Consider the following 14488-nt stretch of genomic DNA (forward strand, 5'->3'; position numbering starts at 1 on the left):
CACAGCCCAGTGCACAACTGAATCGAACATAACTTTAGGACTTTGCCCTAACTATAGCCCTTCTCTCTGCCTTCCTCCTGAGCTTGTTTGTCTTATCCACTTCTGACCTGCACCCTTGCTCTGGTCCTTTTAATACTTTCTCCTCAGACTGTTCTCTCCTAATTAAGCCCCTCTTGACAAAGTTGGCAATAAGGTGCTGTTTACTGCCACCATTCACTTGCACGTTCACTCCCTGCATGCATTGTGCCAGCTCAGACAAGGCTGTTTGTTCATGGCATCCACTGCAGTCTGTGCTATGCTGAGGTCAGTCGTGCTCCAGACTTGGCAGCTCCACAGGCATAGATGTAATAGGATTAATAGCAGTGCACAAGCCATTTGCTCTCTCTTGTTAGTGGTGCCTAATTACAATTGCACTGCCTGTGAACAGGAGCACTTCTGCAGGGAGGGCGTCTCATTTACCCTGTTTGCTTTACCCCAGTTACAGCTTTAAACTCTGAAGAAGAGAATGATCCTCCAACCTACAAGGAAGCCTTCCCTCCGCTCCCTGAGAAAGCACCATGTTTGGAAGCTGCCCAGGAACCCGCTGGTCCCTGGAGCAAAATTCGACCAATAAAGGCTTCTGTCATCACTCAGGTTGGTGGAATTGGATGTCTTTATCTCCCTTCTTTTCCCCACTCCCAAAAGTAGGTGAAGTGAAGCATTCCCTGGAGTATGAAATCCTTGGTATGGCAGCCTGTTTGCTGTACTTTACCCTGGTACTGCAATTGAGAGCTAGGACTGCTCTGGAGGGGAAGGATGTGTTGGAAAACTGTCCAGAAAAAGCTCTGCATCCCTGTTTCACAAATAGCTGAAGAATGCCTGAAGGGAGGATTGCAGAATTCCTATAGTGAGTGCTGATCCCCCTTTATGAAGACTCCCAGTGTGGGACAGACTGCCTGCTGCAGTGCTGCTGCACTTCCCTGCAGCTGGTTGATGGGCTGCACAAACCTGGGAGGTCAGCATGCCACTGAAGTCCTGTATGGCCATGAGAGAGGGAGGCACTGTCAGGCAAAAGCACGCTGACAGCTTGCGGTGCCCTTTCATCTGTCCTGTGTCTGTGCAGGTGTTTCATGTGCCACTGGAGGAGAGGAAATACAAGGACATGAACCAGTTTGGAGAAGGCGAGCAGGCCAAGATCTGCCTTGACATCATGCAGAAGACAGGAGCTCACCTGGAGCTGTCTCTCGCAAAGGACCAGGGCCTTTCTATCATGGTCTCTGGCAAGCTGGAAGCAGTCATGAAGGCTCGGAAGGAAATTGTCGCTCGACTGCAGACTCAGGTGAGGGCAGCTAAGTGTTTCTCACTTCATCCTTGCTCTTCCTCAAGACTCCAGAATGCTTTGAGACCCTTGGGCATGTGTGCTTATAAGCCAAGGAGATATTATTAGATGACTAATTCAGCTTTGCCACAAAAAAAGCACACAATTGGCAATTTGGAATGGAAATGAGACTTAAAATAGGGTTCAAAGCTAATTACAGGCCGTGGTGTTGCATGAAGGGTGGAGTCTGCAATCTCTGACTTTGTGCTGAGGTGCTGGTGCTGGCAGGAGTGCAGGCCCCTCACACAAAGCTTGCAGTGTGTGAGAACAGGCCGGTGCTTTCTCTGAAGTCCTTCAGAGGAGAACATGGAGGGGTGGGAGAAAGAAAAGTAGAGAAGAGGGAGTTCTGCCAAATGCTGAAAGCTTCTGATCAGGGTTCTGTGTGGTGTAACTCGAGCCACACTGGTAAGCAGTTGCAGCCCCCTTGTTTCAGTTGCTTTTCTTTTCAGTTCTGTGGGGTTTGATTTCTTACCTTCAGATTCTTGAGTTCACAAGCAAGATGGTAGGTCATGTTAGGGTTTATCACAGCCAGGTGTCATGGTGTGTTTTAAAGTGTAATGCCCAAGGTAGTTAATGCAATAGTTAACACCCTGTCTGCTTAGTGCTGTTCAGCCCATGTGTCATACCCTGCCAGAGGGAAAAGAAAGGGACAAACCCTGCATAATAGCTTAGGTTGTGCTGCCACAGATCCCTACCCCACTGTCCTCAAATATCCCTCCTACTGCCCTGGCCCTGGATCTGAAAGGTGTGTATGTATTCCAACTTCTTCTAGGCTTGGCTGGCATCAGTACGTGGACACAGAGTTGAAGAAACACACTAAGTGATCTTTTTTTGATTTGATTTGTTCATTTCTGTTGTAGCTTGAATTTTAAGTGTCTAATTAGTTAGTAGTTACATATTCACAGGGACCAAGAGCATGATAGCAATCCTAAGCTACTAGGTCAGTAAAAACTTGGTGAAAAGGGAAGAAGTCAGGAATCCCTGTTACAAACCAGCCCTTTAATGGTAAACTGAGAGAAGCTCTGGGGACCCCCTTTTCCAAGAGGAACCATCTTGAAGCAGTCCCTGGAGCAGCATGTGCTGTAATGAAAACACCTTAGCACTCAGTAGTGGTAAGCATCTCTGAGCTGTCTGCCTGCTGGAATGGGGTTTTGGTGTTGAATTTCAGTTTCCTAGGAGTCAGACTGTGTCTTGTTCTCTGTAGTCTTGGCAGCAGATATCAGAGTTCAGATAAACTGCTCCAGAGCCATCACCCCAGTTTCTCTCTGGTGCTGAGGGACTGTGAGACACTGGAGCATAGGCACCTCCTCATCTGTGCCTTAAGGCCTTTGCTAATTCAGAGTACTGCTCCTGTACAAACAGAAGGCTTTTGAGGGAATAATGGGGTTTAGACTCCTGGAATACAGGCACTGTAGATCAGCTGTTCTGGCATAGTATCAGTCCTTGCACAGGATGTGCTGGAAGGCATTGTGTTTGCTCCTCAGTGGTACCACTAAGCAGCACATGACTTGCTTTCCCTGTGCAGGCAAGGGCTCTCTTAGATGTTTGGCTCTTGTGTTGCAGGCTTCAGCGACAGTTGCCATCCCCAAGGAGCACCACCGTTTTGTCATTGGAAAGAACGGCGAGAAGCTGCAGGACCTGGAGCTCAAAACTGCAACCAAAATCCAGATCCCCCGCCCGGATGACCCCAGCAACCAGATCAAGATCACCGGCACTAAGGAAGGGATTGAGAAGGCCCGACACGAGATCCTGCTTATCTCTGCTGAGCAGGTACTTCAGTCCTGTGATCTCTCATGTCATTAGCCAAATGGCCATTTTTCTTCTCCGTGGTATATTAGATGCTCGTGGCCACCATGACCACAGCCAGTGGCCAATATTGTTAGATTGTTAGTCTGAGCAGAGACATACACCATGCCACTGGCTGTAGGAACACTGCTGCCAGGTTCTGTACCTTCTGGTTCTCCCTTTCATCCATCTCTGAAGTAGATAAGCAGTTTCATGTTTTGAAGTGAACCACAGTAGGTGCCAGCTGAGATATGGCAGAAGATTACAGAGGTGAATATCATAAATCGGCAACAGCAGTATTTGTAGATGGAAAGGGATGGAGCCTTCAAACTGAAAAGGGTGCTTGGGGCCAGAGTGTCAAGCAAGACAGCGTTGGGAATTTAGCTGTGTGTGGCAGAGATGATAATATTGATATCGGTTCCCACTGAGATCTGTTCTGGACCCTTCCAGGATAAGCGTGCCGTGGAGCGGCTGGATGTGGAGAAAGTGTACCACCCTTTTATTGCTGGCCCTTACAACAAGCTGGTGAGTGAGCTCATGCAGGACACGGGGACGCGCATCAACATTCCTCCACCCAGTGTTAACAAGACAGAGATAGTCTTCACAGGAGAGAAGGAACAGCTAGCTCAGGCTGTGGCTCGTGTTAAGAAGATCTATGAGGAAAAGGTATGGATGGTCCATAAAGCTTCCCATCTTCCCCCCACCTCCTCACAGCCCCTCTTCCCTTCTTGTTCTGCTTCTGTGGATCCCTCAGTTGCATTGTCCTTTTGTCAATTCTTGCTCAGCAGCCCTTGCAGTACGTGAACCCAGGTCTTAGCATTTTCTTGCTCAGCAGACTGGGACTTGGGGTGATTCTGCCTGGGAGGTGATAGATCTCCTGATTTTTTGTGTCATGGGAATTAGCAGACCACTAAGAGCTCTCTGGGCGTGTTCACACAGGTGCTACAAAGGAAGGAGGGCAGTGTGAAGGCTACAGTGTGGCCAACTGACAGTATCAAAGTTGCTACACGAGTAAAAGTTGCTGAAGACGGAATTTCATTTTATTTTCCACAGCTAGCTTCCCTGTGAATATCCTTGTTGTAGGTTGTTGATATGTTTTCCCTCGTGGTTAGGTCTGTATTTATACCAGTCTGGATTTCAATAGAGATAATCAGCTTATAGCCTAATAGCCTACACAGTGTTGCGTTACCGCCCTGCCTGGGGACAGCTGGGCATTGTGCAAGGGCTGCAGTGTGTATGTGGTCTCTTCCATGTAGTGTCCCAGGGAGCTGACACAGAATTGTCATACTTCACCTGTGAATTTTTGAGAACAGGGCTTTCTGTAGGCAGCGTCCCAAAGATGCTAGGGTTCTGCAGAATCCCTGTGTTCACCTTGGCTTTGCTCTTTCCTGGGTGCAGAGGTTCACTGCATCTTGTGTCTCTCCCTTTCACTCTTGTCCTTCCTTGCTCCCTTGTGACTGATGCCCCAGTGCCTCTGCTCCTACAGAAAAAGAAGACTACTACCATTGCAGTGGAGGTGAAGAAGTCCCAGCACAAGTATGTCATCGGCCCCAAGGGCAATTCCCTGCAGGAGATCTTGGAGAAAACTGGAGTCTCTGTCGAGATCCCACCCACTGACAGCAGCTCAGAGACGGTGATACTGCGAGGCGAACCTGAAAAGCTTGGGCAAGCACTGACTGAAGTCTATGCAAAGGTATTGACAGGCCTCCTTTGAAAGCCCCATGGAGACACATTTGTGGGCACTGACAGGAGTTGGGGGGTGGTCTCAGTCAGTCTCAGTTGTGCTGTCAGAGGTGCAGCTTAGAACTCAATGCTGAGGGTGCGACATGGGAATTGGAATGGAATTTTTGTGAAAGCCTCTTCCAGTCTGTCCATCAAACAGCTTCTCTGTCTCTTAGGCCAACAGTTTTACCGTCTCCTCGGTCTCAGCCCCCTCTTGGCTTCATCGTTTCATCATTGGAAAGAAAGGACAAAACCTGGCCAAAATAACTCAGCAGATGCCAAAGGTATGGATGAGCTATTAGCTTAGCACCCACTGAAGCAGAATATGGTTTAGTCCAGATCGCTCCTTGTAGGAGAGAGAAATGTGTTCTAGCATGGATAAAACCAAGGAGGAAATTACACTAATCTTATAGTATTAAGAGGAGCTATGAACTTCTGTTACCTCAAACACTATTCATCCTATTTTACTCTTGAGGGTTGAGTCCTTCAGAGGAAGCCTTATGTAGTACTATTTGGAGAATTGATATAGTAGGATACCTGCAAATGCTGATTTCAATGAGGCTTCTCCCTGGTGAATTAGATGGTATCTAGGGAAAGGTTAGATGAGGAACTTCTCCAAAGCCCTTGCAGTCTCCAGGACAGCACCAAAACCTTATGATCTAGACACTGTGATATGACCAGAATTGTAAGTACCCTACTTGTGAAATCATGGGAATGATGTGTGTACCCTTAGTGGCAGAGATTGATGGTGTGGGCCTGACTGACTGCATTGGCCTGTCTTGTGTCTTGGAAAATTCTTATGGGTTTCCTTGCTTTGTGTCTCAAGGTTCACATTGAATTCACTGAAGGAGAAGACAAAATCACTTTGGAAGGACCTACAGAAGATGTGAATGTGGCTCAGGAACAGATTGAAGTCATGGTCAAGGATCTGGTAAGTTGGTGGTACTAGTTCTAGTATGTAAGAAGAAAATGGGGAAAGATGGGGCAACAGAGCACAGATGAAGCATAGGTCCCATCTGCAGAGTATCTTGACAGGCTTAACAGACCTTGCAGAAGGCAAGTGGTGTGGCAGATGAGCAAAACCCTTGGTTATGAAGCTTGTCCATAGCATTCTTAAAAAATCAGCAGTACATCTTAAGTCTTTTGATGCAGAGAAGGAAGGATTCTCTTTCAGTCACAGGTGGAGAAGCATTTAAGTCCCTTAAAATGTTATATAAGCATGGTGCTCTCAGCTCAAACCAGAGGAGTGTTCTGCTCTGCTCAACAGCAGGGAGGAATGATTGTAGCTGGCTGCTGGAGACTCAGTGCCAGCACTGGCAGTGGGCAGTCACGTCGGGCACAAACAGCAGCAGAGGGGGCCTGCCCTGCCTAGCCCTGTTCAATTCTTTATAGATCAACCGGATGGATTATGCAGAAATCAACGTAGACCACAAATTTCACCGACACCTCATTGGCAAGAGTGGAGCTAACAGTAAGTGGGATGCCTTTCTAATCCTTCCTGTGTTCAGACTTTCTGTGTTTAGTCGATCATATCGTGGCTGCAGCTCATCCAGGGTGCTGTCCTCTGCTCTTCTGGAGTGACATTAGGACAAGGAGATGAATGGGCAGTGAGGCCTTGGCATGTGTGAAGTGTCTTAGAAAGTTGAACAGATTCCTTTGCCATGTCCTGGAGGAATTTTTTTGGGGGACAGTTGGATTGGAGAATTCTCTTTTCTCTTTTTTTTTTCAAGTCCATCTATATGAATTGTATTTTAGCGGTTAATTGGGGGTGATCAAAATCTGCTTGGTGAGTTTCTCCCCAAAAAAGACTTTGGGATTGGAAATGCGTGAGCATCTTCTGGTCTAAATGTGGTGCTGTTTGGGGAAGAAACAGGTGCCTCACTCTGGCAGCTGAACTAGATGCTACAGTATTTACTTGTACAGATTCTTGTATGGCATGGATCTGCTCTCGCTGAACCTCAGGGTGAAGAGGCATTTTCCCCTGGTTCAACCCCACTGCTCTTGCTTCTCCTCAGAGGCTGATTTACTTCTTAAACAGCAGTGATAGTCAAGGTGCCTTGCTTCCAAATTTTGGCCTAGCAGAGTGTGTCACCACAGCCCTTGCCTTGCAGTTAACAGGATTAAGGACCTCTACAAGGTGTCAGTGCGCATTCCCCCGGACAATGAGAAGAGCAACCTGATCAGAATTGAAGGAGACCCACAGGGGGTCCAACAGGCCAAGAAAGAGCTGCTGGAACTCGCTTCCCGTATGGTTAGTGGGATGTGATTGCCTGGGAGGCCGCAGGGTTTGGACTCTTATGTTCCCTACTAACCTTCTGGTGCAGGTGTGTGCCCCTAGCCTACTGAGCACTTGGATCTCATGGCAAATGCAAGTTCCTCTATTCCCTTGGATCCCCTTTTCTGTCAACCTAGAGTGAATTATGTCTGGAGGAGAAAAGAGGGACAATCTGTCAGGCAGCAAAGTGGTGATTACAAGTGTGTGGCTCTCCTGCTGAACACTCCATGTAAACTCTCTTCTCCTCAGGAAAATGAACGCACCAAGGACCTAATCATTGAGCAGAAATTTCACCGGACCATCATTGGGCAGAAGGGTGAGCGGATCCGGGAAATCCGGGAGAAATTCCCAGAGGTAAGGCTTTCTAGGAGGTAAGGAATCCAGAGAGGATGTTTTCTGCTTGGGTAGTAGACACATTGTCACTAAAGTCATAAATTTAGTGTCTCTGTAAGTATGAGAAATGTGTAGCTAATATGTGTCTGCTCCTACATCTAATGTGTTTGAAAGATGGTTCTTTTGGCCAGAGACTGCTAACATGGTTACCCTCTTCCAGAAGGAAAAGGGAGTGTGCACATGTCTGACACAGTTCTTGCATTTGCTTGAGTTGACTCTAAATGACCATCTCCTGCAGGTTATCATCAACTTCCCAGACCCTGCACACAAGAGTGACATCGTCCAACTCAGAGGTCCCAAAAACGAGGTGGAGAAGTGCACCAAGTACATGCAAAAGATGGTGGCAGACCTGGTGAGGGCAACTTCAATCTGCTGTTCTCTCCCCCATGTCTGGATAACTCTGAATTAGAGCAAATTGTAGTAGCTTGGCTAGGGCTGACACACTTCAAGATGAGGGAGCTGAGGACATTGTTATATCTGGATGGGGGCAGGTGGGTAATACTTGTTATGTAAGAGCACAGGAGAAGGTACCTGCCTTTGCTTATTCATGCAAGTCTCATACAGAGAATTCCTTGGGTCTAAGCCTGTTGTCAAAAGCTTGTTTATCAAATTCCTGGGATGGCACCTCACTTGCCATGACAGTGTAATCTTTAATTCTCCCTTCCTTTCTCCCTTAGGTTGAAAACAGCTTTTCTATCTCTGTTCCCATCTTCAAACAATTCCACAAGAATATCATAGGGAAAGGAGGTGCCAACATCAAGAAGGTAAGATATCTTTCCTGTCTCCAGTGCCTATTGTGGTCACTGCCTGCAGCGAGGTCTCTCCTGCTCATTGGTAATGTAAAATGAAGAAACCTCCAAGGCCTTTTTTTCCAACATAGGACACCTCTCAAATGATTTTTTGGGGTTTTTTTTGTGGCAGATCCGTGAAGAAAGCAACACCAAAATTGATCTCCCGGCAGAGAACAGTAACTCAGAGACAATTGTTATCACAGGCAAGAGAGCAAACTGTGAGGCTGCTCGCCACAGAATTCTGGCTATCCAGAAGGAACTGGTAAGTGAAACAGCTGGCCTGTGACAGATGAGGGACATGAAAATATAAATATAGGAGATATAAAAATAGAAGTGCCTGTAGTGGGGGTGGGCAGGGAGGAGACAAATGTGGGTGTCAGTGTGTTCTTGACACTTCAACTGAAGTTTGTGGCTGCTCATGTGTTAGGAGTGGCCAGTCTCAATTCCCTCTGGTCAGGCATTTCTTACACACAGCTCCTGCAAAACTCCTGGCAATGGAATTAGAGGGAAAGCAGAGTGGGTGCAAACACATTGCTGCAGCTAGACTAACACCCCATACTGTCCTCCCTTAGGCCAACATCACTGAAGTGGAGGTCTCCATTCCTTCCAAACTGCACAATTCCCTCATTGGCGCCAAAGGCCGCTTCATCCGCTCCATCATGGAGGAGTGTGGTGGAGTCCACATCCACTTCCCCACCGAGGGCTCTGGGAGTGACACCGTGACCATCAGGGGCCCAGCCCAGGATGTGGAGAAAGCCAAGAAACAGCTGCTGCATCTGGCAGAGGAGAAGGTGAGCCTTGTCTCATAGGGGAAGAAGCAGGTTGGTTTGGCCAGCTGTTTCTTTCTGGGGCTTGAAGTGACTCACTCTACCTGCTGGGAAGCCTCTAGCACCAGACAGACAAATCGTCTTTTGAGGGATTTGAGTACAGATTGGACAAGGCTCTTCTGCCCCTCATGGATAGAAGAACTGGCTGTAATGTTTCTCTGCCCAGGCTGGCAACACACTTAAAGAGTTAAGGCTCTCTGCTCTTGTGACTTGAATGCACTTGGGTGTCCACATTTCTCCAAAACAGCTTCTGCAGATGTCCTTCACTTTTTTCTTGATCTCTGAATTTCAGCTCCAGTTCTTCCATTTCACTACATGTATGCAGGTTTGAGAACTTCAGAGTACAAGATGTTGCTTGGAGTTGTGGCTGACTGACTGACTGACTGGTCATTTTAATAGCAAAAGCCCCTGTCTAGGGTCAGCATGTGAACATGTTCCCCATGTGAATTGGGTGGTTGCCTCTGTGTCCTGGTTTGCAGCAGTCACTTAGCAAATGGTTGTACTGCCTTGCGTGAGGGTCAAACCAGGCTTCTAGGGAAGCCTCTGCTTGTATTCTCACTGGTCATGCTGAGTGTACAGTTAGATTTTCAGCCCTGAGAACATCTTTAGGGGGTAGTGTTTTTAATCTAAGACATTGTTTACCTTTTTTACTTCAACAGCACTCTGCATCTACCTTGCTCTTGCAACACTCTGTATGTGGGTGTAGGTGACATTCCCACATGCTGATTGTTGATGCTGGTGGGTGTTTTCTATATATTGACATGCTCCACGGGTCTCTGGCTCCTTTCAGCAAACAAAGAGTTACACCGTGGACCTCCGTGCAAAGCCAGAGTACCACAAGTTCCTTATTGGTAAGGGTGGTGGCAACATACGTAAGGTGCGTGACAATACCGGGGCCCGCATCATCTTCCCCACCTCTGAGGACAAAGATCAGGAGCTGATCACTATCATGGGAACAGAGGAGGCTGTCAAAGAGGCACAGAAGGAGTTGGAGGCCCTCATAAAGAACTTGGTATGATCTACTTTTTCTACATTCCTTCCTCTCACTGTAGCAAAATGTAACAAGTCAGTGTGAAGGACCTGCTTGCCTAAAACCATTTGCTGCCCTTCAAGGGAGCTCAGGAAGATCATTCTTGTTGTTCCTTTTTGGGGTGAGGTTGTAAGCTGATTGCTGTTGAGTGCAGCCATCTCATGCTTATCACCAGGACAGGCAGGGCTGACTAGCTGTCATCTATTGGCAGGATAACGTGGTGGAGGACTCCATGGTGGTTGACCCCAAGCACCACCGCCACTTTGTCATCCGGAGAGGACAAGTTCTGCGTGAGATTGCAGATGAATATGGTGGTGTGATGGTCAGCTTCCCACGCTCCGGCACCCAGAGTGATAAAGTCACCCTCAAGGGAGCCAAGGATTGTGTAGAGGCAGCCAAGAAACGCATCCAGGAGATCATCGAGGACCTGGTATGTCACAGAAAAACTGTTTCTTCTGTACTTTGTTGCTTCAGCAGTGCCCTCCTTGAACCTGCTGTGTGGCCAAGCTTTATGAGAACAAGTCCTGTGGTAGTTCTGGGATTTGAACCTTTGCTGTCAACATATAGGGTCTGCAGCCTGGGCAGTGGCAGCTGGCTCCAAAATGGCAATGCTATGTGAAGGAATTGCCTCCCCTGACCATCTTCTGTCTCCCCTCTGTCCATTTTGGATTTCACCATGCACAATAATCCTGTTTTCTGGTGTGAAAGAGGCTACATCACAATAGAGCAACTCTGCTTTCCCACAGGAAGCTCAAGTGACAATCGAATGCACCATCCCACAAAAGTTCCACCGCTCCATTATGGGCCCCAAAGGATCCCGGATCCAGCAGATCACCCGGGACTATGGTGTCCAGATCAAATTCCCTGACAGGGAGGAGAACCCAGGTATACCTATGGATGCATGTTCACGTGCTAGTTGGGATGATCAAAGAAGTGTAGTGTGCCAGCACTCCATACCAGTTGACATGTTCTATTTAAAATCTATGGAGAACTGATCCCTGGTGTTCCTGCAGTGTCCTTGAATCTGGGCTTAGCATCAACCTTGCCCTCTTGGGTAGAGGGGACACTTTTAGGAGGTCAAACCACAGACCTGGGTGTTGTGGATGTGTTGTCACTGCAGAGTGCAGGGAGTACGAGGACCTACCCCAACAAAAAGGGCTCTACGAGCTTACCAAGGCCTCTCTGAGCTCTCACTGCTGGCTGAGCCTGAGGATCTGAAGGTGGGGGGATGGAAGCAGGGAGGGGGCTCTGTGCATTGAACACAAGACTTTCCATGTTTCCAGCTCCTGTTGCAGATCCAGCTGTGCAGGAAAACGGTGAGGAAGGTGGGGAAGGCAAGGACGGGAAGGACACAGATCCCAGCTCTCCGAAGAAGTGTGATATCATCATCATCTCTGGCCGCAGGGAGAAGTGCGAGGCAGCAAAGGAGGCACTGCAGGTGTGTGGCTTTCTCAGCCCCTTACCCTGTTTAGACAGTGATGCCTGGATGTGAGCTTTGGTGGTGGTAGTAAAAGCTGGTCAGTGCAGGGTGCAGTGCAGGTGGTCAGTGATGCTGGCTGTAGAGGGGGTCTGCACCACTCAAGGGAAGCCCCTTTGCTCTGTGACTTAACCTGGCGACTTCAGTCATAGTATACCTTGCATGACCTTACAATTGCTAGAGCTTGTAGGCAGCCCCAAGCTATTTGCCACAGAAGTATGACATGCTTGTTTTATGGAGCACAGCTGGAATGAGGAGGAGTTTGACTGAGGCTGAATCATTCCAGCTTTAGCAGACCTTGCCACGCTCTTTTAGTTATGTTTTCCAAGTCTCTGCTAGGCTTGGAAAATGCCAAGGATATGAAAATAGCCTGTCCCCCAGGTTAGGTTTCAGATTGCTTGTTTGGAAAGCATGCTTCAATACGCAACAGGTCATCTTGGTGTTCCCAGCTGTTCTCTCTTCCTGTAGAGTTTGTATCCTGACTACAGGGGAATGTACCTCAGTTCAGCAACATGTTCTTTTGGGCAAGTATACAGCAAGCTGGGAGACAGGAGAAGTCTTTTCACTGGTAAACTGTGCTCCATCCCCTGCAGGCTCTGGTTCCTGTCACCATTGAGGTGGAAGTTCCCTTTGATCTTCACCGTTACATCATTGGCCAGAAAGGAAGCGGGATCCGCAAAATGATGGATGAGTTTGAAGTAAGTTGTTCCCCCTGGAGAACCTCTAAGTGACCCCATTTAGGGTGGTGACAGTCACTTGCAACATACTCAGGTCTGTCACAGCTTGACCGTGGAACCCAGGCTCCGTAGTAGGAAAATGATCCCCGGGTGATTTGGTCCCTGGCTCCAGGGCTCAGCAGGTTTTGTGCTGAAGCTGTATGATCAGTGTTGGTGTTGTGAGTGTTGCATGACTTGTTTGGCATCTGCAGGGATTCCTCACCAGTGTGAGAATTGTTTTCATCCTGGGCCATGGGAAACAACCGTGCCTGCCCATTTAGGAGAATTCTCCAGAGCCAACAGGGGCTCCCAGAGCTGGTGCATGTTGGCCACAGACAGTGCTATTGAACGTGTATTTGTTTCCTGGCCTCTCTGGGCTGGTACAGGGACTGCTGGGGACTTAAGCCCTGCAGCAAAGCAGCCTGATAATGGCTGGAAAAAGAGAGTTCTCTTCAAAAACCGTCTAGAAATGGTCCCAGGCAACTGACTCTGGGTGCCCCAGCTTGATGACCTTCAGAGGTCCTTTCCAACCTGAACCATTCTGTGGTTTTTAGGCCGCCTCGGTGGGAGCTGTTCTTGGTGGCAGGGGAGACCAGTGAGATGCCAACCTGCAGTGAGAGGCATCACAAGTGGTACAGAACAGGCAGTGATACAAAATTATAATCACTACTTGTTACTCAGGTGAACATCCAGGTGCCTGCTCCTGAGCTGCAGTCGGATATCATCACCATCACTGGGCTGGCTACCAACCTGGACCGTGCCAAGGCCGGGCTGCTGGAACGAGTGAAGGAGCTGCAAGCTGAACAAGAGGATCGGGTAAGGCCTGTACATGTCCTTCTTCCTTCCAGACAAGCAGGGCTTCAGCCTCTGGGCACAGACTCCTGGAACCCCTCACCTTTTAAGACTACCCTTAGATGTTCTGTGGGTGTTAAGTGAGTTAACCAAAGGTAACTCATTTGACACGAACTAATGGGAGAGTTTGGGGATGTAACTTTGGACTGTCGGAGTCTCTCTCACCTTCACGTGCCTTCGAGACACTGCTGGGTAGGAATCTCACTGTGCTGGGAGTCTCTCTGTACCTGTCCTCACTGAATCCTTATCACAGCTCTGAATAAATAGGTGAGGGATGACTTGGGTGGTTGTTTGCTGTTTGTGGTTTCCAGCTGAACTTAGTGAAAGCACAAGGTCCCAGCAGATAGCTTGGGTGCTCTTCTGTAACCATGGACACTTAAGCAATGGTGCTGCAGATTATGTTCCAGGCATCTCAGAAGTCAGAAGGAAATGCTGGGACTCAAGTGGATGTCACTGGACCAGCCATGGTGTGTTCCCTGCTCTCACTCTGCTTCTCCTGTTCCAGGCCTTGCGAAGCTTCAAGCTGACAGTCACTGTGGATCCCAAGTATCACCCTAAAATCATTGGGCGGAAGGGAGCAGTGATCACCCAGATACGCACAGAGCATGAGGTCAACATCCAGTTCCCTGACAAGGATGATGAAAGCCAGGTGAGACATCAGAGGTAGTACAAGGATGGCTGGTGGTTGTCTCTGAGCATCTTCTCGAGAGCTCTGAACTCTCTCCACTGCCCTTGGATAAGGTGGATGGTTAACGGGATTAGCAGGGAGAAGGCTTGCTCCATTGCTTATGAGCTTGATCTCTCAACACATGTCCTTGTGCCCCAGGCCCAAGACCAGATCACCATCACTGGCTATGAGAAGAACGCCGAGGCTGCTCGGGATGCCATCATGAAGATCGTTGGGGAGCTGGAGCAGATGGTGTCTGAGGATGTGACTCTGGACCATCGTGTTCACGCCCGCATCATCGGAGCACGTGGCAAAGCCATCCGCAAAATCATGGATGAGTTCAAGGTGAGCGGTGGGGCGATGCAGCACAGGTCAGGCTGGACCTGGGTGGCCACTTGCTCCTCTGTGAAGAGCTTGGTACCAGCTTGGTGCTGAATTCAGGAGCCTGAGGCTCACATCTTGTGGTCTTGTGCCTGTTAAGCACCTTCAGCTGCAGCAGACACAAAAGAAAGCCAGTGCTGCCCTGCTCACCTCCAGCTGTGTTCCCACCAGCATATGAGCAGCATCCCTGGGCCATGGCATCCTGGTATGCTCAG

General features: G+C 48.6%; 1 protein-coding gene across 5 annotated transcripts in view; it reads left to right on the plus strand.

Annotated features, from left to right (window-relative positions):
- Positions 1-14488, plus strand: part of HDLBP (high density lipoprotein binding protein) — a 39128-nt gene that overhangs the window by 19319 nt on the left and 5321 nt on the right. For all 5 annotated transcript variants that reach the window (XM_051782363.1, XM_051782365.1, XM_051782364.1 and 2 more), the window contains exons 4-25: positions 479-633; positions 1103-1318; positions 2921-3127; positions 3593-3808; positions 4629-4835; positions 5041-5148; positions 5691-5795; positions 6257-6335; positions 6976-7115; positions 7389-7493; positions 7771-7884; positions 8210-8296; positions 8454-8585; positions 8896-9114; positions 9941-10162; positions 10392-10610; positions 10927-11065; positions 11464-11618; positions 12251-12355; positions 13055-13189; positions 13731-13874; positions 14052-14237. In XM_051782363.1, coding sequence (XP_051638323.1) covers positions 479-633; positions 1103-1318; positions 2921-3127; positions 3593-3808; positions 4629-4835; positions 5041-5148; positions 5691-5795; positions 6257-6335; positions 6976-7115; positions 7389-7493; positions 7771-7884; positions 8210-8296; positions 8454-8585; positions 8896-9114; positions 9941-10162; positions 10392-10610; positions 10927-11065; positions 11464-11618; positions 12251-12355; positions 13055-13189; positions 13731-13874; positions 14052-14237 — 3395 coding nt within the window. The remainder of the gene's footprint in view (positions 1-478; positions 634-1102; positions 1319-2920; positions 3128-3592; positions 3809-4628; positions 4836-5040; positions 5149-5690; positions 5796-6256; positions 6336-6975; positions 7116-7388; positions 7494-7770; positions 7885-8209; positions 8297-8453; positions 8586-8895; positions 9115-9940; positions 10163-10391; positions 10611-10926; positions 11066-11463; positions 11619-12250; positions 12356-13054; positions 13190-13730; positions 13875-14051; positions 14238-14488) is intronic.

This window comes from Manacus candei, unplaced genomic scaffold, assembly GCF_025592945.1.
Source record: "Manacus candei isolate 608988 ecotype Guabito, Panama unplaced genomic scaffold, ASM2559294v1 h1tg000015l, whole genome shotgun sequence".
NCBI lineage: Eukaryota > Metazoa > Chordata > Aves > Passeriformes > Pipridae > Manacus > Manacus candei.